Source organism: Chamaea fasciata, unplaced genomic scaffold (genome assembly GCF_029207755.1).
Source record: "Chamaea fasciata isolate MVZ Bird 193981 ecotype frontalis unplaced genomic scaffold, bChaFas1.0.hap1 SCAF_29, whole genome shotgun sequence".
Taxonomy (NCBI): Eukaryota; Metazoa; Chordata; class Aves; order Passeriformes; family Sylviidae; genus Chamaea; species Chamaea fasciata.
In genome coordinates this window covers 4,055,593-4,083,311 of record NW_027094114.1, presented here as the reverse complement: position 1 = coordinate 4,083,311, position 27,719 = coordinate 4,055,593, and the positions used below count along the sequence as shown (strand labels likewise).

General features: G+C 50.7%; 1 protein-coding gene and 1 long non-coding RNA gene across 2 annotated transcripts; one reads left to right on the top strand and one right to left on the bottom strand.

The window, feature by feature from the left end:
• Positions 1–4,541: 4,541 nt before the first annotated feature.
• On the bottom strand, positions 4,542–16,175 carry LOC136302490 (IgGFc-binding protein-like). Its single transcript, XM_066205966.1, is given in 14 exon segments — positions 4,542–4,603; positions 4,657–4,846; positions 5,349–5,947; positions 6,866–7,088; positions 7,778–8,109; positions 8,580–8,721; positions 9,875–10,411; positions 10,791–11,319; positions 12,327–12,538; positions 12,912–13,516; positions 13,805–14,375; positions 14,600–14,934; positions 15,021–16,107; positions 16,158–16,175. Coding segments are annotated over 14 exon segments (5,442 nt in total).
• Positions 16,176–22,343: 6,168 nt separating this feature from the next.
• On the top strand, positions 22,344–23,047 carry LOC136302525 (uncharacterized). Its single transcript, XR_010724071.1, has 3 exons — positions 22,344–22,377; positions 22,481–22,524; positions 22,871–23,047. It is a non-coding gene; the product is annotated as an uncharacterized lncRNA (long non-coding RNA).
• The last annotated feature ends 4,672 nt before the right edge of the window (positions 23,048–27,719 follow it).

Here is a 27,719-nt window from a genome sequence, read left to right as displayed (position 1 = left end):
GATTGGACAGCCCATGGGGACTCTTACCTGGTCTGAAATTAGGGGAAAAAACCACGATTTTTTTTTTTAATTAAAATGAAGGTCAGGAGGATGTTTAGGATGGTGACATTTTTGGGTGCCACCCAGGGTGGTGACAACTTACCCACACTTTCCTGTTCCTCCGCACAGTGATGAGGCTGTGGGGGGTGAAGAGGTGAAGTGCCACCACTGCCGGCTGGTCCCCAATGTCCCTGATGTCCCCCAGCAGCCGGAACCATGCAGGGTCCCGGGGGTCACACACGCTGGCCACCACATAGATGCCGGTGGCCAGGGTGGCTCCAGTGACACCGTCAAAGGTGACAAAGCGGGTGGCAGGGGACAGGGCACAGCGCCCTGGGTGTGCAATGCAGGTGCGGACGCTGTCACGGAGGCCGCAGGTGTGGCTGATAGGACAAGTGAAGGGGTGGCACTGGAGGCCCCCGGGCCCCCGGCAGGTGCAGGATTGGGAGCAGTCAGGGGTCAGGATGGTCTCAGCAATCTGTTTTCCATGGATAAAATATAGAAAGTGGGGAAAAGTAGCTTTAAATGGCCAAAAAAATGGGGATGATGATGCTGTGAGGTGTCGTGGGAGGGGGGAAGGGGACCCATGTCTCCCATTTCCCCGTGTGTCTCCATATCCCCAGTTGGTGCCCATGGGGACCACCAGCATGTCCCCAGTGTGTGCTCATGTCCCCCCATTGAGGGCACTGGCACGTGCTGGGGGACACTGGTGGAGACACAGAGGAACACTGGAACATGCTGGGAGACATGGGGAAGGACACTAAGTCCCCCCACTAAGGGACTGGGATGCATTGGGAGGCACTGTGGGGGGGAACAGAGACAAACTGGGAGGGATTTGGAACACTGTGGGGGGAAAGTGGGGGGGGGGACTCGAATACCCTGGGAGGCACTGTGGACAATACAGGGAATACCGGGGGAGACTGGAGGGGAGGAGAGACCCTGGGGCAAAGGGGGATGCACAGGGGGATGTGTTTGGGGCAAGTAGGGTACACTGGGGAGAAATGGTGACATGGGGGATGCTGGGGAGTACTGGGAGGGACTGGGAACACTGTGGGAGGCACATTGGAGGGACCTGGGATCAGCTGGGGGAGACTGGAAGGGATGGGGAGGAACTGTGTTGCACTTGGAGGGACTGTGAGGCAAACTGGAGGGGACTGGGAACACTGGGGAGGGCACACTGGAAGGAACTGGGATGTACTGGGAGGGACTGGAGACACTGGGGGGTCACTTGGTAGGAAACCGGAAAGGACTGGTGGGGAACTGGGGTGTACTGGCAGGGACTGGGAACACTGTGGGAGGCACACTGAAGGGACCCGGCATCAACATGGGGAGCCTGGAAGGAGCTAGGGCTGGAATTGGGCTGTATTGGGAGGCACCGGGGCCACACCCACCTGGAAGTAGCGCCCCTGGTGGAGGCAGCCGCAGGTCCCCAGGGGGACGCAGCGGGCGCCGTCGAACAGCAGCCCCTCGGTGCACTGACACCCCTCAAAGCAGCGCTCGCTGCAGGGGGGCAGGGCCGACACACCTGCGCAGGTGTGCTCACAGGTGCGGGCACACAGCTGGTAGTGGCTCTTGGGGGGAGGCAGGTGAGAGCTGGGAGAGGGAGGGAAGAAACAAAGGGGGTCAATGGGGCTACTGGGAGATCATCTGGGGTCAACAGGTATCTCCTGGGATCAATGCCATCCCATCTTTGGGGTGGGTGGTCCCATGGGGCTCCCACTGTGGGACATCGGGAGGGCCCTCCTGGTTGCACAGGGTTCCACTGAAGGACACAGGCTTGCCGTTTTGGGGGGGGAGGGGTGATTTGGGCATTCTACAGATGGGGGCTTAGAAATGCGGACATGTACCCTTTTTCCATGCAGGAATGAGCCCCTGTTCCATTCCACTCCCTCAGACCTCCAGATTCCCACCCCCACCAAAATTTCCACTCCCTGCAGAATTCTTGACCCCACAAAAATTCTGAGCCCTAAATTCCCATCCTCCCAAAACATCACCACCCCAAATTCCCAACTCCAAACTTCCTGTCACCTCAAATTCCCGACCCCTCCATTTACTCACGGCAACCCGTGGTCTCCCGCCACTCCCGGAGAGCGCCTCCGGCTGCCTGGCACGCGGCTGCATAGCCCTGAAAGCCGGGGCAGGGGTCGCCACCTCCCCCGCACACTTGGCGCTCGCAGGTCACCCGGTACGTGCGGGGCGGCACCGCCCCGTGAGAGCCCACAAAGGGTCCCTCGGGGTCTGCCAGCACCGCGCAGCGCCGCGCCTGGGCCGGGGAGCAGCTGGGGGCGGGCGCCAGGCGGGTGCAGTTTGGGGGAGGCCACCCAGAGCCTCCCCGTCGGGGTCGTCGTCCTTGGGGTCCCCGTTGAAGTTGCCGCAGAGGCCCCGGGGGCAGCGGGATGAGGGGGGCAGCGTCAGCACTGCATACGCCTTGCCGTCGTAGAGGATTTTGGGGCCCCCCTGGACCTGGAGCAGTCGGTGGGACCCCACCTGCGCCACCCCCACCGCGCCCCCACGCAGCCACAGTGGCAGCAAGTGGCGCTCGCCATCCACCTGGGGAAAACGGTGTGAGCATCTCGAAAGGGAAGTCGGATCACCAAAGGTGGGGTTAACCTCCCAAAATAAGGTTTGCATCCCCAAAAACAGGGTTTGCACCCCCAAAACTAGAGTCTAGACTTCTTCTGTGCACCTTAAACTCAAGGTTTACATCCCAAAAAGGGACGGTGATTACACTCCAAAAAGAGAGTTTTCAACCCCAAAATCACGGTCTGCACCCCAAACCCCGGTTTAGCACTCCAGAAAGGGTCCCAAGAGTGCTCACCAGAAGCAGTGTGTGTACCCCAAAAGCAGCCCTTACACCCCCAAATAACCCCTTCCCCACTGCCATGTCCCTCAAAATCCCATTTTTACCCCCTCTTTTTCACCCAACCCCTTTTTATCCCCCAAAACACGGTTTGTACCTGCCAAACTAGGCTTGCACCCCCAAAAGCTTTGTCCCAAAACATGGCTTGCACCCACAAAACGGGGCATGCACCTCAAAGTCAGAGCTTTCACCCTAAACCAGGCCTTTCCTCAGTGCTGCACCTCCCAAAACCCCATTTCCATCCCTCTTTTTGTCCCCCAAATATTTTTGTCTCCAAAACTGGAGCTTGCATCCCCCCAAGGCCCCAGGCCCTCCACTCACCGTCACCTCCCACTGCTGTCCCCTGTCCATCACCACGGTCACTCCGTGTGCCATCACCGTCACCCGCTGCACTTGTGTGTCCTCCTGCTCCAAGGCCACTGTGATAGACTCCAGCTCTTCTTCAGGCTCACCCCTCTCCAACTGCAGCAGCAGGAGGGTGCAGGACCCCCCACAATTCCCCAGGTGCCCATCGAAGGTACTGTAAGCCCCTGCCCCCAAAACCTGGCACTGTCTGCAGGTGCGGGGGTGGCACCCCAGCACCCCATCCTGCACTGTGCATTCCTCGTCACTGGAGCAGCCTGGAGTGGGGTGACACTCCAGCCCCCCATTTTCGAAGCAGACGCAGCACTGAGTGCAGGGGGGCTCAGGGTAAAACTGCACCCCCCGGGGGTAGTAGCGGCCCTCCAAAACACAGCCACACTGGGGGAGGGGCACACAGTGATCCCCACTCCGGAAAAATCCGGGATTGCAGAAACAACCTTCAGTGCATGTGGAGGCATCAGAGCAGTCCTGAGGTCCAGCTTCGCCTTGGCAGGTGGGGGGGCAGGGGGACCCGCAGAGCTCATAGTGCTGATTTGGGGGACACACGGGACCTGTCAGGAAGGGAGAAGGACAAAAACCCCCATGGACACAAAAAACTCCCTGCAAACCCTCAAAACCCTCATGGATACCCCAAATTCCCATGAATGCCCCAAAACTCCCCATGCAGGCCCCAAATTCCCAAACTCCCCAGGGACATCCCTAAACTCCCTTGTCTGAACTCCAAATCCTCCCATCCAAACCTCAACACCTCCTCATGCAGATCCCAAACCCCCCATGGACACCCCAAAACTTCCACTGACGCCCTAAAGCTCCCCATGGAGACCCAAAAACCCCTGGGAACACCACAAACCGGCCATGGACAGCCCAAAGCCTCCATAGACAGCCCCAACCCTCCTTCCGCCTGCCAGACACCTCAGAATCCTCCACGGACAGCCCAAAACTCCTTGCCTAACCCCTGTGTCCCTCTCTGCCCTCCAAAAGGCCCCCTACTCTCCCAAGGCCCCCAAGTCTCCCCATACTGCAGAAGGCAGTTGTGCGCCACGGCCGCACGGCAGCGCCCTGGCTCTGGCACGCAGCAACATAGGCGCCAATGGCCTGGCACACGGTGTCCTGGTGTCCCTCGTACAGGCAGGCATCAAAGAGACAGTCATCCAAGTAAGGGGTGGGGTCGATGACGTCGTGGCAGGCGGCAAAGGGCCCCCGTTTCTTCACCAGCAGCCCGCAGTGCTTGTCCCCACGGTAGGCACGTTTCTGGGCGTCGCTGCACACCTGGCAGCCCTCACTGCACCCAGGTGAGCACCCAGGGACATCGCCAACCTTCCAGCTGTCCCCCAGGTGCGTCTCGTTGTCAGCACGGCGGCCATCGTGGGTGACAAAGTCATCATGGGGGTCACCATTGGCATTGCCGCAGAGGCCGCAGACGGCACCAGCGTAGGTGTTGGGGACGATGACACGGGCATAGCTGTACCAGTCAAAAGTGACAGTGACACCCACGTCAGTGGTGATGAAGCCGTGGACGCCACGGAGAGACACCTGGAGCTGCTGGTTGTGGGTGAAGGGAAGGTCCAACAGGACACCATTAACCTGGGAAAGAGAACCGTGGGTGGCATGAGGTCAAGACAATGAAGTTGAAACCCACCCAGGTGTCAAAGGATTACCTTGAAGACCACCTAGATGCCACATGATGACCTTGAAACCCACCTGAAGACCATACAATGACCTTGAAACCTTACCCAATGCCATAGAATGACCCTGAAACCCACCCAGATGCCACACAAGGGCTTTGTAGCCCACCAAGACACCATGCAATGACTTTGAAGCCTACCAAGGTGATTTTGTAGCCCACCCAGATGCCACCCCAATGACTTTGAAACCCACCTGAACACCATAGAAGGATCTCGAAACCCAATCAGATGCCTTGAAATTACTTCGAAACCCACCTAAACACCTTACAAGGACTTGAAACTCCACCCAGGTGTCATGTGATGACCTTGAAATGCACCTGAAGACCATACCACGACTTTGAGCCCTCCCCAGATGCCATGCAATGACTCTGAACCACCCCCATCATCTCCTTCATCCCTACCTTGACCTTCCGGGGATGTTCCTGGCTGAGGCTGAGGGTCATGTTGTACACCTCCATGGTGACCACCTTGGTGAAGGAGACCAGGTGGCTGCCACGGTGATTGTTCTCCACAGTGACGGCAAAGGGGATGAGGGTGGGGTCAGTGGAGCAGAGCCCAGCCAACAGGTAGACACAGGTACCCATAAAGTCGTAGCGGTGCCCATCGAAGGTGGTATAGTGGGGGTCACCAGTGGCCACGCAGATGGAGCGGCTGTTGGCCACGCACCGCCGCACGCCCTTCACCACCGCGCACACCTCACCCGGCTTACACCTGGAGTCCTCGCATACCACCATTCCCAGCTCCGTGTCACACCTGCATCTGGAGCGACAGGTCTCATCGCCCCAAAACTCCTCACCAGGGCGGTAGTAGCGGCCATCACGGGTGCAGCCACAGCGGGACACTGGTACGCACTGTCCGCCACCGAGCACGTGGCCAGTGTTACAGGCACAGGTCTCCACGCAGGGCTGGTCACAGGTGGTTGGACTGTCCCAGTCAGAGCAGGTGGTTGGACAGGCGTTGCCGCAGGGCTCATAGTGGCTGTTTTCAGGGCAAGGTAAGGCTGCAGGGGGAGGAAACTGGGGTGAGGGAGGGATTAGGGGAGTGGACAGCATTCAACAAAGTGGATGGGGATTGGGAAAGGGTCTCAAACATGGGGAAGGGTCTGGAAAACAAAAAGAGTCTGGATTGTAAGGAGGAAGGTCTGGGAAACATGGGAAGAGACTGGGACAAGTGGCATGAGGTCTGAGCCATGTGGCAATAGTCTGGGCCATGTGGCATGGGGTCTGGAATGCACAGGATGAGGTCTGGGACACAAGGATAAAGGCCTGGAATATGTGGCAAGGGTCTTGAAAATGCAGGATGGGTGTGGGATACATCTGGGACACAAGTGTAAGGGCCTGGCTCATGTGGGAAAGATCTGGAAAATGTGGTATGGATTCTTAGAAAGATGTGGTGAGTTCTGGGCCACAAAGAAGAGGCTGGAACACCAGAAGACAGTTCTGGAGAACTTGCAAGGATCACCTGAGGGATTTGAAGGCTTCAACCCAGGATGGATCCCACTCCATTCCCCTCCTCCCCCACTCTGGCTCCTTCCCTTCTCAAAGAAAACCCCAGCTCTTATGGCATCCTGATGGCGTCCTCCAGTCATGGACCACAGCTCCACGCTTCCGACACGTTGCCGCGTATGTCTCCAGCACCTGGCAGAGGATCGACCTCGCCCCATCACTCAGGCATAGGTCTGACAGGCAGCTGTGATAGAAGTCTTGAGGCTTCACTATGTTGTGACATGCTCTGAAGGGTCCCTGGAAGGATTTTTTGATGATCCCACAATATTGGTTCCCGCCATAAAGCTCCTTCTTATCCTCATCACACACTGGGCATGTTCCATCACAATAGTCCCAACAAATTGGGTCATTGGCCTCAGAGTCAGCACTTTTCCAGCTTTTGGCCCATGTGACAATGGCAGTGATGTTGTCACCAGCCTCGGGGATGTCGTTGAGGGGCTTGAGGTTGAAATTCCCGCAGAGGCCGCGGACATGGCGGAAGTAGCTGCTGGGGAGGTCGATCAGGAGGTGCCAGTTCCAGTCATAGGAGACCCGGAGACCAAAGTCTGTCTCCAGAGCAACACGGAGCCCACTGGGACGGACCCGCACCTTCCCATCTGCCAGGAGCACTGGGAGCAGCGTTACCTCCCCATTCACCTGCCGACGGCCCAACGTTCCCAGTTATCTCAATGTTTTATTCTCAACATACACCAATATTTTATTCCAAATGTACCCTAATATTCTATTCCCCACATAGCCCCATTCTTTATTCCCAGCATATTCCAATGCTAAATTGCATCATATCCCAACATTTTACATCTTACATATCCCAACATTATATTCCTGCCATATTTTGCTACTGACATACCCCAACATTCTCTTCCCACTATGACCCAATGTTTTATTCCCAAAATATCCAAACACCCCAGAGTATTTTATCCCTGCTGCATCCCAACATTTTATTCCTGAAATACCCAAATATTTTATTCTCTAGACACACCAACATTTTATCCCAGTTTATCTCAACATCTTATTCCTGGCATATCCTGTTTTATTGCTGACATACCCCAACATTTCATTCCTAACAAATCCCAACATCTTATTCCAAGTTTATCACAACATTCTGTTCCTGAAATTTCCAGATATTCTCTTTCCCATATTTTGTTCCCACCATTTCTCAACTTTTTATTCCTGACATATCCAAACATTTTATTCCCAAAATATCCCAACATTTCAACAATCCATCTCCCAATCTGACTGATTTATCCCAAAATAACATCGGCACTGGCTGGATGAAGCAAAAAGTGGGGGAAAAGCCCAAAATCTCATATTTCCACCCAACTCACCCGGACTTTTCCAACTTCATTCCGGCGGAAGGAGATGCGTTGTCCGTAGACGTCAACATTGACCAAGGAGACATAGGACACAGATTGGATCCCGCCACGGATATCGTTCTTGGCCTCAACCCTGAAGGGCACCAGCCCAGGGTCATTTCCATGGGATTCGGCCATGGTGTAGGTGCAGGTTCCTTGGAAGTCGAAGTCAAGGCCGTCGAAGGTGCGGAAGTGTGGGTCACCCCATGCCCAGCACGTGGCAACCAGGGCTGGGACACAGCGGGATTTGGCACCATGGGGCCGGCAGCGCTCCTTGGGGCGGCAGTGCAGGGACTTGCAGGGGTCTGGGAGGAGAGGGAGAGCGGGATGAGCCGTGGGCTGGGTGAAATAGGAGATAAACACTGCAGGAAGCCATGGGCTGGGGAAAAGGATAGGGAAAAAATTGGGGGTAACTCACATGAGAGAGAAAACTCTGAGATGAGAAAGACCACGGAATAGGAAAAATCACCGTATGGAAGAAATTATGGGAACAGTAGTGGAATGAACCATGGGAGAAATCATGGGATGGAAAACCATGGGAAAGACCACGGGAAAAACAATGAGAAAAACCATGGGAAAGACCACAGAAGAAGCCATGGGATGGGAGAAACCTTAGGAGAAACCATCAGAAGAATTGCCCCATCCCTGAGGCTTAGTGACACACGCAGGATTCTGTTCCCTCCACCTCCCTTTCCCTTGTTTCCACAGTCAACCCCTCAAGCATCCCCAGATCCACTTTGCATCTAAAGTCCCCTTTTCCCTCATTTTTCCTCACTTTTATTGATGCATCCCAAGACCCCTTCCCGGATTTCGCAGGATTCGTCCTCAGTGCAAGTGTGCTCATGGCAGGTAAGGCCCTGGCCAGGGACACAGGTGCAACGGCACTGGCAGTGATCCCTGAAAAGCATCTCATGGGGCTGTGGGGAGGGAGAAGGGAGAAAGGGAAACCCATGAAAATAGGGGATATAAAGAAAAAATGCAGAAAAAAAGGGCATAAATGGAGAAGAATAGGGAAAATAGTGAACAAATTGCAAGGCAAAGGGATGTACATACTTACCTTTCCTATAAATAGAGGAAAAGGGGGAAATGCAGGGAAAAAAAGACATAAATGCATAAAAATAGGGGGGAAATGCTGGGGAAAAGCATAATTATAGGAAAAATGTGGGAAATGCAGAAAAAGAAATGCAAATGTATAACAGGGAGAAATACAGGCAAGAAAAAAGATTTCACTGCCTAAAAATAGAGGAAAAGAAAGGAAATGCAAGAGAAATATGACATAAAAATAGGGGGATGGAAAGGGGAAAAATGGTGGGAAAATGAGATAGAAAAATAGGGGGAAATGCAAGAAGTAAAGGTGTAAATGCATAAAAATAGGGGGAAATTAATTTTTAATGGGGGAAATTAACTTTTAAAATGTAAATACATTAGGCTAGGAAAAAAAGAAAACAACATGAAAACAGGCAAATGCAGAAAAATAGGAGAGAAGAGAAAACAAATGAGGAAAAATATAGCTAAAGACATAAAAATAGAAGAAGGAAGAAGGAAATGAAAGAAAAAAAGGAAGCAAATGTATAAAAATAGGGAAAAAATGAAGGGAAAAAAGACATAAATGCCTAAAAACAGGAAAAAAGGGCAGAAATACTACCTTATAGTATTCCTCATCGCTAAAGCATCCGCAGTGCTCCTCAGGAATTCAACTGTGTCCATCAAAGACAAAGCCCTGATAGCACTGGCAGCCCTCAGTGCAGGTTTGGGGACAGGTGGTGGCATTTCCAGCACAGGTGTTGGCACAGGTGTTAGTGCAAATGGAGTAGGTGCTGTTGGCTGGGCAGGTGAGGGCTGGAATTTTCATGGAATCATGGATTGAGTTGTATTGGAAGGGACCTTAAAGCTCATCCCATCACCCCATGGTGTCACCACTGTCACCCACACCCAAACAGGGAACATTCCCCGCCTGTGCTCCCCCAAACTCCAGTATCGCCTGGAGATCTTCCCAACCCCAAACAGGACATTTTCCCCTGTGCCCTCCCAAAACTCACGGCAGAAGGATGGTGTCCTCCAAGCCCTCACAGTGACTCCGGCATGTTGGCACATGGTGACATAGCTCTAGATATTCTGGCACAGGACATGCGTGTCCCCTCCCATCATACAGAGGTCATGGATGCAGGATTGGGAATACGGGATGGGGTCGATCATGCGATGGCAGGAGCCAAAGGGACCTTCGGGGGCCGTGAGGAGGCCACAGTAGTTGGGTCTTTGGAGGACTGCCACTTTCTCCTCTGGGCAGGTGGGACACTCATCCTTGGGACAGGTGTCATCGCAAGGCGTGTCTGTTGTTTTCCATGCAGATCCAAAGGCTGTTGCATCTGGAGCCAGTTGGCCACTGGAGAGCTGGAAATCGTCATTGCGTTGGCCATTGTAGTTGCCACAGAGGCCACACAGGCGCCCCATGTAGGTCTGGGGGACTGTGACCATCACGTGCTGGACAAGGTCATAGTGGACAACGAGGCTGAAGTCAGTGCGGAGCAGGACACCTGTCCCATGTACATAGACCTGGACCTGTCCCTCTCTCAGGATGGTGGGGAGGTGGTGGGAGATGGAATCCACCTGGGATAGAGAAGGAAGAGTCCTCCAGTGAGAAGGTGAGACAAAAAATTTTGGGAAAACATCTTCCAAACAATATTCTGACACATTTGTGGATCCCACTTGGAAGGAAAAGTTCGGACGAGAATGGATTAGTCTTGCAGATGGAGTGAGGGCTCCCCTCATCAAGGAAGCACAGATTTGCGGCTGATTGAGGTAGAACAAAAAATTTAGGGAAAACACTTTCCCACCAAAGTTTTAGTGCATTTACAGACCTTGCTTACAAAGAAAGGTTGGCAGGAGTATGGACTGGGCTTGGAGATGGGCTGAGGTGTCTCTTGCATCAAGGAAACCCAATTTGGGGGGCATCCCATGAGATCTGGAACATCAAGTGCCACCTTACCATGACATCTGCCCTCTCTCCTTGTTTCAAGGTCAAGGTGACCCCAGAGACCTTCCCCTTCTGCCGCGCCTCCTTCTGGATTGTGACAGTAAATGATGTCGCGTTGTCACCTGTGCAGGTCTGGGTGAGGATGTAGGAACAAGTACCAGTGATGTTGAAGGCCATCCCATCAAAGCTGACATAGGTGTGGTCACCTGTGGCCACGCAGGTGCTGGACACCTGCAAGGGACACTGGAAGACACCATCAATGACCTTCCCAGGGCGGCTATCAGGACAGGAAGTATTTTGGCACTTCACAGTGCCACCAGAGAGGCACTGGCACATCTCCTGCTCTGTGGGGTAGAACGTCTCCCCCTCTTTGTAGTAGACTCCGTGGTGGCTGCAGCCACAGTGGGACGTGGGGACGCACTCATCGCCGCTGAGCATGAAACCATCCTGACACGTGCAGCCCTCACGGCACCGCCCTGGGCACGTGGCAGAGTCAGCGCCACAGGTGTGCTGGCAGGTGTGCGAGCAGAGCTCATAGGAGCTGTTGGAAGGACAGGGAATATCTGCCGGGAGACAATGGGATTCCTGAGGAACCAGGAAATTCCAAGCCAAATCCTGGAAATTTCCTGGAATTCAGGAGCAAACTTCACCAAATACAGAGATTTTTAGCCCAGTTTCATGGCAAACCCTCAATTTTCCTCCCTGCGGATGTGATGAGGGGCATCATCAAATGATGACCCAATGATTATCTGATGACGATCCAATGATCATCCATAAAGAATATGCCAGCCCATTACAATAGGAATTCTTACTGCTAAACCACTCAATTTCCAACATTTTCATGGAGAAAAATGCAACATTCACCCAAAGAATTGCTCCACACTGGGTCCTCAACTGACCTCCAAGCTGGATCCCTTTAACACAATTCCACTATTTTTGGTGCATTTTTTGGTGGTTGGCCCGCTAAATTATCCATTTTGTAGCCAACACCAGGAAACTGGAGATTTAGAAGGGGTTACTTATTCCAGATGAGACAGCTACCTTAGGAAGGGTTTATTTTGGGTGGATTATGGGATCAACCAAGAGTTTGGGTGGAATTCCCACTGGATTCACACCCACCTCTGGCTTGTTCATACATGGATTTGGAGCAGACTTGCAGATCCTCTGGATACTGCTGAAGGAAAATCCCTCCCATTATCCCAACTTACAGCAGAAATTATCTGTCCTCCACCTCCCAATGGACACACCAGCAGTCTGGCATCTGGTGGCGTAGAGGGCAATGATTGCACACATCCCTTCTTCCTGATCAGGGAACAGGCAGGAGTCATGGATGCAGCTCTGGAAGTACTGGTGGGCATCAACATGACCATGACATGCTCCAAAAGGTCCATCCGCTTCCAAAATAATTTCACACCCCTTCCCAGATACTTGCTGTTGAAGCCGGGAAGGTGCAACAGTGCTGGAACATTCCACTGTTGACCTCTCACCACATCCTGGGACATCTGTGACCTTCCAGCTGCTCCCAAAGGCATCTGGGTCTGATGTCACATGTCGTCGCTGGCGGCGCCATTGTAGTTCCCACAGAGCCCACACAGGGCGTTGGCGAAGCCACTGGGCACTGTGACGGTGACGTGGCTGTACCAGTCGCAGGTGACAACGAGGCCAAAATTGGTCTCTACCACCACGTCCTGCCCGTCACGATAGACAACAATCTTTCTTTCACTGTAGCGATACGGGAGATTGACTAACTGCTCATCAATCTGGAGAGAAAACCATAAAAAGTGATCAAATTTGGAGTCTGATGGTAAATTCCAACTATTTTCAACAGCCAGAGCAATCAAAAAGCATTGATTTAATTAAATTTTGAATTGAATTAAATTTGGGATTTAAGAGGGTGAGAAGGTCCAAGTCCCAAAAGGAGGCTGATCAACCACTCATTGATCTGGGGAGAAAACCATAAAAATTGATAACTTTTGGGTCTGATGGCAAATTCCAATTCCGCTTTCAACAGCTGCAACACCCAAATGACATTGATTTTATTACATTTCAGATTTAAGCACTTGTTAATGGGATGAGGTTTGGGATGAGGTGCAGAATGTGGTGAAAAGATAAGGGATCATTCCCTAAACTCACCATGATTTTTCCAGGGTGTTCCCTGCTGATGCTGATGGTTTTGTTGTAGACTTTGACTGTCACCACAGCAATGGATGACATGAGCTTGTCACGCCGGTGGCCATTCTGCACCAATACCTGGAATCCCACCAAATTTGGGGTGTCCTCACATAACCCAACCAACAGGTAGGTACATGTCCCCTGGAAGATGAACCTCTTGCCATCAAAGGTCTCGTAGTGGGTGGCTCCAACAGCAGTGCAGACCCCAGAAATTTTGGGATAACAATCCTGGATCCCCTCCTCCACTCGGCATTCCCCCTTGGCGCCACAACCAGAATCCCGGCACACCACCTGCCGCTGCTCCGCGTCACAAACGCAGCGTTGGGTGCAGGTGAGGTCACCCCAAAATTCCTCACCAAGGCCACAGAAGAGACCCCGAAAGACACAGCCACATTCAGAGGGGGGGATGCAGGTGTTGCCATCAAGGACAAGGCCCTCATGGCACACGCAGGTGTCCACGCAGGTGGTGACAGCAGTGCAGCTGGATGACACAGCAGGAATGTTGCAGGTGGCAGGGCAGGCAAGGCCACAGGTGCTGTAGGTGCTGTTGGGCGGGCAAGTGAGAGCTGGACAGGGAGGGAGACAGTGGTCAGGGTGCAGTGGCACATGGCGGGAGAGACTTCTTTGACTATCTACACAGATATCCTGGAGGCTCCATAGGTTTTCTGAAGTCTCCACAGACTTCCTAGGCCTTCCACCTGGACTTTCTGGAGTCTGTATGTAATTCCATGGCCTTCCTGCCTGGATCTGCTGCCATAACCTTTCCCAACCCATGATCCCATGGATCTTCAGTCGCACATTAATTAGGTTCCGCCCACCCCAAGGAGTATTTTACCCAACCACCCTCTACTCACGACATCCCACTGTTGTCCTCCAATTGGAAACACTGATCCCCTCCTCCTGGCAGTCATCAGCATAGATCTGGAGGGCGTGGCACAGCACATCATGACGTCCCTCATTGGCACACAGGTCATTGATACAGTTCTTCACGTAGATATTGGGCCTGATAGTGTCATGACATGACTGGAATGGCCCAGAATGATGGGACAACTTCCCACACCAGGTTTCTGCCTTGTATGCCACCACCTGGTCCCATCTGCACCGCCCACAGTCGCCGTCACAGGTGTCCTGGCAGCAGCCACTCTCACTGGCCACCTTCCAGCTCCTCCCCAGCTCCACAATATCCCACACCTGTTTTCCATCAGGAGAGAGGGCGTCATCTTGGGGGTCCTCGTTGTTGTTCCCACACATTCCGCAGACTTTTCCAGAAAGAGTAGCCGGAAGCTTGATCACTACATGATCGTCCCAGTTGTAGAGGACCTTCAGGTTGAAATCCGAGTGGATCAACATGGATTTACCCTTCTGGTAGATGCAGAGCTTCCCATGGGAGAGGGAGATGGGGAGGCGCGAGCGGAGGTTGCTCACCTGCAGGACAACAACAACCATCAACACAACCAAAACCCATCAAAATTGGGCAATACATGGAGATGAAGAAGACAGGAAGTGTTTTCATGCAAGGGTTACCTGCACACCAGCAAATCCTGAAATTATTTAGGAAAAGACCCTCAAGATCATTGCTAAATATGGAATTGCAGTGAAATTCCATGACATTACTTGGAATTTGGGAATGATGATGGTTTTTTGCTTACCCTCACCATCCCGTTCTCTGACCGGACAGCAGTGACAGTGATGTTGTCAACATGGACGGTGATGGACCCGATGGAGGAAACTTTGGAGTTCTCCTTTTTCTCCTTTTTGACTTCAACAGAGAAGGCAGGAAGGGTAGGATCCGGATTGCAGATGGTGGTCAAGGTGTAGGTACATGTTCCCATGAAATCAAAGGATTTTCCATCAAAACTCCGGTAGTGTGGCCCGCCAGCGAGCCAACAGGTGGAGAAAATCTCCTGGATGCACTCCGGTTGTCCATACACCATCTCACACCTCTCCTTGCATACCAAATCCTCACAGGAGAGCGGTATGGGGACTGAAAAGGAGGGGAAACCCTGTGAATGGTCAACTGGACAACACCCAACCGTTGGAGTGATGCAACAATGGACTGACTGTACTCACTGGCGGCACAGAGCCCAGGGAAGCCGTATCCAGTGTGACTCTGGAACCCAAACACCAGGAGGCCAATAGGCACCTGCGAGTTCTCGGCGCTCTGCATCGTTGCGCTCACGGTGATGCTGGCCCAGGAGAAATCTGTGCCAGGAATGGCCTGCCATGCCACGGTGTTGTCTGGCCGATGGTTGAGGGTGGTAGTGGCAGTGGCAGTGGTGGGTGCAATGAGGATGGCATGGTTATTCTGGCTGGGCACGTTGCTGAAGCGGAATGCAGTGCAGTGAGCGTTGACAGGTGGGACAACAAGGAGGAAGGGATCTTGCCAAGATGACCCGCTGAAGAAAAACACCACCTGCACTGCCACCACAGCACTGATGTACAGGTGGGAGTTACGGTTCACCACAAACATCTGCACCGCCCCTGCCACCATGGCCACAGTGGCATTCCCGCTCCCGGTGTTGTAGGTGATGGTGTTGTCTTCATCCGTCACCACATAAACAAAGTCAGCGCCTGCCTGCAGCGGGTTCGGTGGCACCACATAGGTCCTCCCCCACGCTGTCATTGGCAGGAGCTGCTCCACCACGAAGTCAAAGCCAGCAGACACCTTGACACAGGTGTGGCCACTGAGGACGGCCACAGGGGTGTCGGACATCACGACTGTGCCAGTGAAGTCCTGGCTGCTCTGGAGCTGCAAGCTGTGGTAGGGCTGCAGGAACAGGCACAGCACGGCACCAGGGATGTAGGTGGCCCCGGCATAGTGGAAAGTGGTGGTGGTGGTGATGCTGACAGCGGTGGTGGTGGCGCCGGCGGCCACCACAAACTCGGCCATGCCATAAGTGTTGTTCCCAAGGGGTGTCACCACGTAGTACCTGGTGCCCAGACTCTCCACAGGCAGGAGGGCAGTGGCACCCACGGTGTAGCCTTTGGTGCTGACAGCCACCACGGAGATGTCAGCGCTGGCCTGGACCACCAAGGTTTTATGGGAAGTGCGGCTTCCAGTGAGTTCCAGGTTAGCGGGGAGGGGCAAGGGCACAGTGACATCTGGCCTCAGGGTGACATTCTGGGTGATGGAGCCGCCACGAAGTGTCACCGACACCTGGGTGTCGTCAGGGCCATAGGAAGTGAGCAGCAGCTGCAGGTAGGCACTAGAAGACTCATCATCATTCTGTGGGAACACGGCCAGGAACTCCCGGCCCCGGTAGCTGGCACTGGAGAATGCTGGGAAAACAGGGGGAAAACGGGGCCTTGGTTAATTTTTATATCAACCAAGGGGGTTGAATAAAGGGGCTTTTATATTTTTATATTGATTTTTAATATCAATTTTATATGTGTTTATATACCAATTTTCCTATTTTATAGTAGGAATTGTACTGACATTACTTTAAAGATATGACTGCAGTATCCAATTTATAAAGTCTCTTTTTACATACAATCATAATAGAAATTATATTTAGTTTATTATGTTAATAAACAACATTTGAATAAAACTATAAATATTAATGTATAAATATTAAACTCTTATTTATATGTTCTATTGACAAAATATTAAAATACATCAATGTGTTAATAATATGAAATAATGTGTCCGTAACTAATATTAATTCTATAAAATACTCTCCCTAATACAGCAATATGACTAGGTATTTATACTGTTATATCACGTGTTATTGATACATTAATATTATTATGTAATACCCTTTAGGATATTACTAATTATTAGCACACTGATAAAATATTAATAATATAGGACTCATATATCAGTAAAAACACGTCAATTACTTTTTTAGCCTGTTACTGTATTATTATACTTGTTATCCACTATATAACTTGGTTATATAGTTTTCTATGTTATTATTATACAGATCTATTAATTATAACACTGTAATGTTCAATAGTTCTATTTAAATATACAGTAGCAATTTTTCCATTATTTTGTACCTAATTTTAATAGAATATCAGCAAAGATTTAATCCAAATCCATAATTATTAAAAATAATTAAAGTAACACAATAATAACTGCTGTGATTATTGAATTTATTTCAGTATTAATCATAATAGAAAACAAATTTACATGCTATTTTTATAATTACATACAACAGTAGATAATTCATATTTCCTCTATTAAAATATTCAGATAATGACTTTAAATTATTTTATTTCTTGTTTCCATAGAAACGGTCTGGGGAAAAAAAACCCCTCTAGAAATCAATCAAAAATAAGCAATAAGGAGCAAAAATACAAAGGTAGAGAATATATTGTAGGCCAGAATAGAATTAATATACCATTACATTAAACTATATTGCAATGTAATCTATCATTATATGTAATTATGTAACAATTATAATAGTGTCTATTACATTCTAACACAAAAATAATATATAACTGCGTTAGTAAATTTTATATTCATTCATTGCATGCAGTTATAATTACATTACAATACAATAACATAATGTCATTCATATAATATAATGCAACTCTATGTCATAGTACATTGTAAAATAATCTACAGATGTATATATTATATTTATAGTAATATCTATTCTATATTTTATAATTACCTCTCAATAACTGGATATAGTTGCATATAATAGCAATATATAGTGTGCCATATTAATAAACACACTAATATATTATATGAATACAAAATATTAAAATGTTTTTTATATTTCACATCTTTTATACATCCATATAAACATTTAAATAATTTTGTACTGAATTTTCATAGAAATTCTTACTAAAGAATGCAAATCAAGAATAATAATACTAACAACATAATTATAGAACAATAGATCATACATTGTATTTTTAATATAATTACAGAAAAGATTATATTGTACATTCATATATAACTATTATAGCCTGTGCATATTAATAATAAATCCACAACATATAAAATTATAGGTAAGTATTAATAAGCAATTGTTGTCCTATTAGTCAATAGTATGTTATTCAACTACACTATTTAATTGTATTAGCCAATTAAAATTTTAGGTATTTTATATAAGTAGAAATATAGATATGGATATAGATAAAATATATAAAAATAAATAAAAGTAAAAATAAACAAATAAAAGATACTTTGAAATTATTAAAAATATTTTCAGGGATTTTTAAAATGTTACAAAACAAAAAAAATACCCCTTTTTATCCCCAAAATAAGTCAAAAAGAGTGGTTATCCTCCCGAATTAAAAAAAAAAAAGGAATTTTTTAGATATTCAGGATAAAAAAACCATCAAAATGAAATAAAAATTGATTAAAACTCGGTCTATATATAAAAATCTATGATAAAGATTTTTTTAAATTGAAAAAATAGGTAATTGTGAATGTTGGGTAAAAAAAGCATAATTCTGGTGATTTTTTTTTGGAAAAAAAAATGGAATCTCAATGTTTTGAGGGAATGAACTTGGAATAAAGAGGTTTGACTGTGAATAAAAAATAGGATTAAAGGAAGCTTCCTGAAGTAATACATAAAAAAGGGTTTTTAAGGGGTTTTTTACAGGGGGATTTTGAAGAAAAATCAACAGGGAAATGAGCAATTAGGATTTTAAGAATTAGAACAGAGTGAATGAGGTTTTTTCTTTAAAAATACTTGAAACCTAAAACAGAGTTCAAGAGGGCTTTTTATTCCCCTCAATGAATAAATTTTAAAAATAAATTTTAAAAAAAGAATTAAAAAATATTAAGGGAATAAAAGGTTTTTTTCTTTAAAACACTATCTAAAATTGGGTTGATAAGAGGTTTTAATGAAAATTGGAAAAAAAATAGGAAAATACGAAATAAAAGGGGTTGTGTTTTTTAAATACCAACTGCTTTTATTAACAAAGACCAAATAAAAGAACTTTTTTCATTAAAAAAGCCTTTTTAAAAATAGATCTTTCCCCCCCCCCCCAAAAAAAAATACAATTCCAGCATATAGCTTTTGGGTTTTTTTTCCTGGGAAAACACTAAAACTCATCATTAGAATTTTAGCTCACAAAAAAACCGAAAAAAAACAAAAAAAACCAACAACAAAAACACCATACGAAGAAACCCACAACCAAAAAGTAAACTGAAAATAGCAGGACAAAGTGCACTTTTTAATTTTTTTCTGTAGAAAGTGAGGAAAATGGGATTTTTCTATTGAAATTATTGAGGCGTTCATGAAAAATAAAAGATTCCAAAGGCGTTTGGATTTAAAAAAATTAAAAGGGCTTTTTTGCTAAAAATAATAAATCTGCAGCTGAGAGGTTGTTGGAGAAAATACAAAATGAGGGAAGAGGGGAATTTTCACACAAAAACAAGCCCAGGGATTCAGGATTTCATTTTATATGCTAAAAAGCCTGGTAATAAGTACAAAATCCAGGAAATTTGGGGATTTTGTGTGGAAAACAGAGGGTTTGCTTACCACAAAAGGGAAGGAGGAGGAGCCACCAGATCCCATCTTGTGCCATCCCTGTGAAAAAACACTCAAAATCACTAAAAATCATTATTTTATGGGGAAAATCCATGTGAGCCCTGAGAGGTGTCTCCAAAAGCCTCAAATAACACCCAAATTACCCCAAAACACCTTTCAGTACCCCCAAATGCATTTTTTCACCCCATGGAAATGTCTTGGGGATTATTTTGGCCCCCACTGACCCCAAATCCACTCCAAACATTCCAAACTCCATGAATTTTGTCCATAATTCCCCAAATTTGGATACAAATGGTTTTTCTTCCCAAATTGCCGCATTTTGGGTCAAGTGTTTTTTTTTCCTCAACCCCTCCCCTTGTGGTCAAAATGGAATTAAACAGCTGAGGCAACCATCACTCCCCCCATCCTCCCCACCCCCCCTGGCTTCAGGCCGCATCAGAGTCTCTATCTTCATCAGATTCACTTAAAAACCAGATTAATTTAAACCCAAATCACCAAGATTCCTGTCAAAATGAGGTTAAAATGCTGACACAGCCTTCCTGCCAAGCCATCCCCTTGATGCCACCACAATACACCATTTCCACCAAATCCACACTAAAATTTTACGGAAAGGATGATTTCTTCCCCAAATCCCACCAGTTTCGGTCAAAATGGCTGTTTTGTGCCCAACATCCCCCAAATTGGGATCAAAAATGGGGATCAACATCCAGGAAAACACTTCATTCACCTGCTCCCACACAAACCCTCCCAAATGTTCAATTTGGCCTCAAAAAGGGGGAAAAAAATCACCAAATTTTGGGCATGAAGGCAAAAAATCTGAAATTTGGGGGAAAAGTGCACAAAAATGGCAAACTTCAGAGATTTGGGGGAAACGGGCAAAAAATAAAAAAACTTGGGATGGGGGAAAAAATGTGTTTAAAGCCCAACATTTTGGAAGAAAAAGGGTTACTTGGGGATTCCCAAGAAGGATAAAATTATGAAACTTGCGGGGGAAAGGGAGCAAAAGCCATAAAACTGGGGAAGGGAAAGGGTTAAAAAATCTGAAATGTGGGCAGAAAAAAGCCTCAATTTCTGCCCTTCCCCAAACAATGAGGAAAACCAGGAAGAAACGGGGAATGAAGCCTCCCCACTCACCAGCCCCTTGGCTCTTCAATTCCTGGGATCCTGCAGACACAGAGTGTTTGTCCAAAATCACTCCTTTTATACCCAAAGAAAAACACCCAAGCCACAGCCAAACCCTGCAGATTTGGGCAGATTCAGCAGAATTTCAGGATGGGGGGGAGGGGCCAAAGGGGCATGACCCACAGCTCCAGAGAATCTGGGAACTGGCAGCTGGGTCCTGTCATGGATGGGACATGACAGGAATGGAACCCACCGTGAAAAGTGTGAGTGCCACAGGGACGTTGTGACAGGGGTGGAACCCACAGGGATTCACAACAGGTGTGGGACCCACGGCAATCATCCCAAATTCCCTGAACTCCCAGAATCACTGTCCCCATGGTACCCTCTGGCCCCATGACCCTGGGGAAAGGACAGACCAAACCCAGATGTTTTTTACCCAAAATTAATGACCCGAGTCCCAGAGGGGAATTCCAGGGAATGGGAAATTCTGGCCCAAATGACTGAAAAAGCTGAAGAAAATCAGCTGGAGCCAGGAGAGACGATGGCAAACAGGGAATTGAAGGGCTTTTGTCTTAAAATGAAGACGTAAAAATGAGGAATCCCTGAACCCCACAGAGATCCTCAAAATTGTCCAGAGACAGAGACCTCCCAACCTCCTTCAGGGACCCCCAAAACCACATGGGGATCCCCCAAAACTACCCGGGGACCCCCTCAGCCCTCTGAACTCCCCAAACCACAAGGTCCCTGCATGGAGATGGGAGTCCCTGGGGGCTGTTGGGGGTCCCTGGAAGGGTTTTGGGGTTCCTGACAAATGACACGGAGAAGGGAAATTTTCAGTTGCCCTGAAGGTGCCGGATGGAGCTTAAAGACTAACTGGCAAAAACGATGAAAGGATGTCAAGGTACGCACAGTGGATCACAAGCATAGCTGAAGCCAGTGGAGAAATAGGTAATGAGGAATGTAGTGGGGTTTTTGTCCTCATGTACCAAGAAGGAACAGTGCATGCCCAAGGAACACATTTAAGAAAAGGTCACCTGTCATATGGAAGCATTCCGTGAACATGACCACCAGAGACCCCCATTCGTGCTCCCTCCAGGACCATACCCTGTTGTGAATTCTCACCACACACATCAGATTAAAGGAGAAATCCTTCAGTCTGTCCTGCACAGATAAAGAATGCCTGCTTCCTAACGCTTCAGATTGGGTAACAAAGTTTATTTTCCAGCCAATTTTGGTGTCATTCCCTTGGACGGGCTTACGGATCAATGGGGCGCTGAGAGAGTCCTGTCGGGGTTTGGGGGTCCCTGGGAGGGCTTGGTGATTCCAGGGGAGATTTAGGGGGTCCATGGGGGAGATTGGGGGTCTCTGTCAGCGGGAACCCAGCTGCCACTTTAACCACCCCAAGGAACTCCCAAACCACACGGGGACCCTCCTCGACCGCCAAATGTCCTCTAGGACGCCCAGAAGCACACCAACCTCCCCCGACCATAAACCCCGACCAGGGGGTCCCGAACAACCTCTCCGGGACCCTCAAAACCACCCCAGTAACCCCCAAAACTCCCTGGGTATCTCTCGGCGCCCACAGACGCGCAGTCCCCGCCAGGGACCCCCACATACACCCCCAGGACTCTCTCGGTGCCTCCAGAGCCCCCGCAGCCCTCCGGGAGTCCCCAGAGCCCTCCCAGGGACCCGCCCCGCCCCCCCCCCGCGCTCGGCGCCGCCGCTTCCCGCCTTCCCCCGCCCCCGCCTCCCATTAGCCGCAGGGCCCGCCCGTCCCCGCCCTTAACCAATCAGCGCCCGAGCTCGGAGCGCCGGGGCGAAACCGAAGGAGAGAGTGGGCGATGGAGCGGGTGAGGCCTGAGGGGTCCGCTGGGGGAGGGCTTGGGGGATACCAGAGCGGAATTTGGGGGGGTCAGGGGGGACCCCGCGTGACTCCCCGCATTCCCCCCGCAGAGGCTCAGCCTGGAGCAGCGAACGGAGCTTCTGGTGCAAAGGAGGTGGGAGAGCAGCCCGGCCTCAAGTGCCCCTCGGGATCCCCAAGTGCCCCCTGGGGACCCCAATCTGCTCCCCCATTCCCGGACTCCAAGTGCTCCCCTTGCGCCCAAATGCTACCCCCGACCCCTAAATGCCTCCCAGTTCACTCCCTTGCCCCGTGTTCCCCAAGAGCGCCTCGGGGACCCCCAACAGCCGATCCCAGGTGATGCCCCGGATCCCCCATTCTGCCCATTAGTGCGTCCCACAGCCCCTCACATTCCTCCCGAGACCACCAGCCCCGAGGGGGGGCAGGGTCAGCATTTCGGGGGTCCTCGCCCCTCCCCCAACACTCTCCTTCCCCCCAGCCAGGCCCTGCTCAGGCCCCGCCTTCACGGGCCAGAGACGGCGAAGCTTCTGCTTGGCTCCGCCCCCTGCGCCTCCATCCTAGATGACCCCCTCGTCCAATGGCGCTTGAGGCGGTGCCGAGGGGAGGAGCCAGCTCTGGACACGCCCCTGATGGGCAGGGCCCTGCTGGGCTCTGCTGCTCCCCAGGATGCCCTGCCGGGAGTGCCGAGGGGAGAGGTCACGTGATCCCCCCGGGGCCTTGCATGGAGTGGTGCCCTTGGAGTCACGTGACCCCCCTGAGGTTCCATGGCCAATCACGAGACACTTCTGCAAGCACCAGGGGACGTCCTCACCCCAGGCTGCCTCCCAGGAACCCTGTAGGCAGGAGCCATGTTGGAGGTCACATGACACCCACGAGATCCTCTGGCCAATGAGGAGCAGCTCTCCGTATACCCTGCAGGGGGCACTACACTCACAGTCACGTGACTCCCACGAGGCCGCCTGGGAAATCAGCAGCAGTGTCTGTGCATCTCTGCACCAGAGGGCGCCACCCTGTTGGAAACGAGAGTCCCATGTCCCTTTGCGGCAGGAGCCATTCTGTGGGCCACATGATCGCCTCGGGGCTCTGCGGTGTGCCCTAGATTGGCAGGCATGTGACTCCCAGGGTGCCCTGCGGCCGGCAAGGTTGGCGCTTCCTGTGCCCCTGGGCCAGGGAGGGCGGGGCTTGAGGTCACGTGACCCCCTGACGCCCCACAACCAATCAGGAGCAGTGCTCGTGATGGCCTACAGGGGATGCCCTTGCAGCAGCCACTGGGTGAGGCACTGGAGGAGGAGGCCTTGTGGGCCATGGGGTCACTTGTGGGCAAGAGAGTCACTTGAGGGCTGGGGGGCACTTGGGGATCATGGGGTCACTTGTGGGCAAGAGAGTCACTTGAGGGCTGGGGGGCACTTGGGGATCATGGGGTCACTTGTGGGCAAGGGAGTCACTTGAGGTTCATGGGGTCACTTGAGGGCTAGTGGGCATTTGTGGGTCAGAGGGGTCACTGGTTGGGCTGGATGAACCCTTGCGGGCCAGAGGGGTCACTGCTGGGGCTGGAGGTGCCCTCATGGGCCACGGTGGCCAGTTGTGGATCAGGGGTCCCTTGAGGGGCTGAGGGGGCACTTGTAGGTTGGGGAGGCACTTCTGGCTCAGGAAATCCTGTGTGGAGCTGGGGGAACACTCGTGGAACTGCCACTCCCTGTGAAATGCAGGACCCCCAGCCCGTCTGCGTGACCCCCTCCTCTGGATGCTGCGATGCCACCACCGGGCCATAAGGGGACACCTTAGGTAGGACACCCCTGCCCCCAGATTTCAGGGGTCTGCCCCTGCACCTCCCCCAAATGCCCCTAATCCCCCCTTTGCTCTCCCTTTCCCCACCCTAGGGCCATTGAGACCCTCCTGGAATGCCCATCTGGGCACCCTCAACCCATGGTGGGGCCAATAAAGCAGTGACACCCCAAAATTGCACCAGGGAGGTATGGAGACCTCCAAAATCCCCTCCCTTACCTCCCCCACCTTTGGGATTGCCCCCAGTCTCTTCTCCCCCTATATGTCCTCAAGAACATTTGGGGGGTTCTGAGGGCTCCAAAGAGGGCGTTGGTGGGGTGCTGGGTGTCTCTAGGGGGTACATGAGGGTGTGTGGGGTGTTTGGAGGGGCTCTGAGGCTGCAGAAGGCGTTTGGGGGTTGTACGAGGAGTGCTGGGAATTGGGAGTGGTTGAGGGGGGCACTGCGTGTCTATAGGGGGTCCAGAAGAGGTCTAGGGGATTTTTGGGGGTGGGGGGACTCTAGGGGTGTTGGGGGAGACCTGTGGAAGATGTTGGGGGTCCAGGAAGGGAATTGGGGAACCCTTGGGCTTTGGGGGGTCTTTAACGATCTGGGGGTGTGTGGGATGTTTTGGCGGATCCAGGACAGGGTTGGGGGAGGGTGTCTGGGGGGACTAGGAAGTGTATAGGGGCGCCTGGAGGGGTTATTGGGCATTTCAGGGTGGGGAACCCCCAGACCCGTGGGGGCGGGGCTCACCTGTGTTCTTCACCTTCACGGCCGCCGGGTGGTTCTGGTGTCCCCCTGAACCCCAAAAGTCCCTCAGGCCTCCCGCCGCCCATTGGCCGCTTGTTCCGCGCCAGTTTACTCGCTGCTGGACTACAACTCCCGGGAGACCGCGGGGTCCCGCAGAACGTCGTCAGCGCCGGGAGTGCGGTTCCCGGCATGCCCCGCGGCCCCTGAGAGCCCTTTCGGAGCCGGGACTGTTCCCTGAGTGCCGTCCCAGCTGCTCCCCAAGTGCTTCCCTAAACCGTGCGTGCCCCCCGGGGCCCCATAAGTACCCCCAGTTTCTCTCTCCTGACACTCAAGTGCCCCTCAGGATCCCTAAGTCCGCCCTCCCCGCCCCCCTTCCCCGTCCCCTCCTTGCCCTCAAAATGCCCCGTGTGTCTCCTCGGACCCCCAAGTGGTCTCCAACTGCCCCCCGACCCCTAAGTGCCCCTCCAGACCCTTTAGTGATCCTGCGAGCACCCCCTAACTGCCCCCCAAGCGCCCCTCAAGTGTCTTCTGGGAATTGGTGTGATGACGACGATGTAGAGAAAGACCCTGACCCTATCGCAGTATCAGCAACAGCCTTTAATTAAAATTTGAATCAAAGCTGCAATTGCCGACGTGGGGGGTGGACAAGCCCCCCCCCCCCCCCTTCGTGTGGCTCCCGTGTCCCCTCTTGGAGCCAGGGAAACTGCAGGAAAAACATTCCTGCATGTTGCACACATCTAAAATTTCATGGGAATTGGGAAGTCTGTGTGGTGAGCTTCCCTGACAGGTGGAGATCAAATCCTGTCAGGTGCAGAAGAGGTGGGGAGGACTTTGGGGACTGGAAGTATACATTCCTATAGCCCTTCGAAAACCCCAGAGACTCCCCCTCCATCCCCTACAGACTCCCCACTAGATCTCAAATACCCTTAGAGTCCCCTCAAAATGCTCCATAGCCCCGCCCCCCCCTCCCCAACCCTCAGGACCCTCCCAAACCTCCCTCTAAAGCCTCCTGAGGCCATCTAAACACATAAATCTGCCCGAATCCACAGCCATCCCCCACACCCCCCAAAAGGAGCTACCCCAGGTGGCCACAACTAGTCATGGACTGCCTGAGCCACTTTTTGGACTGATACGTATGTAGCTATAAATATAATAGAGAATAAAATATAATATAGAAAGGGGCCTTCAGGAGAGCTGGGGAGGGTCTTTGTCAGGGGACAGGATGGAGGATGAGGGTTTTCACCTCCCAGAGGACAGGGTTAGATGGGATACCAGAAAGAAATTCCTGCCTGTGAGGGTGCTGAGACCCTGGCACAGGTTGTCCAGAGAAGCTGCAGCTGCTCCATCCCTGAAAGTGTCCAAGGCCAGGTTGGACAGGCTTGGAGCAACCTGGGATAGTGGAAGATGTCCTTGTCCATGGCAGGTGATGGATCAAGATGACCTTTGAAGGGCCTTCCCACCAAAACCAGCCTGGGATTCTAAAAGGGGGGGAGGTTTGGGGTGGGTGACCTTGGCTGACCCCAGGTGTCCCCCCAGGCTGCTCCATCACTCACACTTCAAAGAGGTAGGAGGAGAAAACGTGATGCAAAAGCTCCTAGGGGAGATGGGTAGTGGGGGTGTGAGTTCCTCAGAAACTGCTCCAGGTCGTTTTCCATGCAGTGAGTCCCTCAGGTGGAGGCACTTGGGGCACAGAGGCAACACCTGCCTCACTCTCTTCTCCAGGGCTGCAGGGGAATCTGCACTGGCACCTGCAGCACCTGGGGAGCTACTCAGGGAGGAGGGACAACAGCAATGAAAGGGACTTGGGACCAAAGGAGGCATCAGCAGAGCAAGAAATATTTCCCAAGCTCTAGCTAGTGTCAGGTGAACTCAAACGGGAGATCAGGTGGGTTTGGTTTGAACCAGAAAGTGAATTTTAGAGTAAATCATGGATTTACTCCTGTGTCATGGAATTCTCTGGAACATGGATTTGCTGCTTTAAAATGTTATTTTACTTTCCATAATTTGTCCAGGCTGTGTTATGCTAGACATCAATGTTTCACCTTTCATAAATAAAGAGATGATGATGCTACTTATTTAGGCTTCTTGCAGCACATCTGCAAGGCAGGTACTTTCTTCTCAGGACTTCAACTTGTGCAGGATTTACCCTTCCATTGGTCATAGTTTTCCTTTGCTGGGCTACTCCCAGTGACCATCGCCAAGTCCTACAAGACCAAAGCCTTGATTTCACCAAAATAAAATTTAACTGTGAATGTTACTTTTCTCAAGGATTTTAAGGTTTATAAATCCCCTGTTCTGAAGTGATACGGGGTGTGGCAGGAAAGACTTAGAGAGTTTAGAGATAAAAGCAGCATTTTTCTGAAAATATTCCCCCTGCAGCCCCCCCTGGGGCTAGCTCTGGAGAGGCTTTGGAGGAATATCTCCGAAGGGACAAGACAGAAGATCCAAAAGAGGCTCTTACCCCCAGATTATTCCAAGGTGTTTATTCGTCGAAGGGGTCCAGGGGCATCAAGAGAGAGAACAAAAGTATTACAGGGGTCTTATCTAGTCTCCTATTTTGGGAGGGTCCTGGCATTCAGCCAATTAGGTGTGGACATGTAAGGAGGAAATTCCAGAAGGGTCAAAAGGCGAAAGACCATTCCCCTAAATGGTTACAACATTTTTCATGTTTTTTATGAAAAATAAAATACTTTCACTCAGACATGGCAGATTCTCTCCTGGAAGCTGCTGCAGGTTTGGGGAGGCAATGTGGGGACATCCAGCAGGTCCTGACACCTCATTTTTCCTTAAGTGAGGATTTTGAAAAGGAAAAGGAT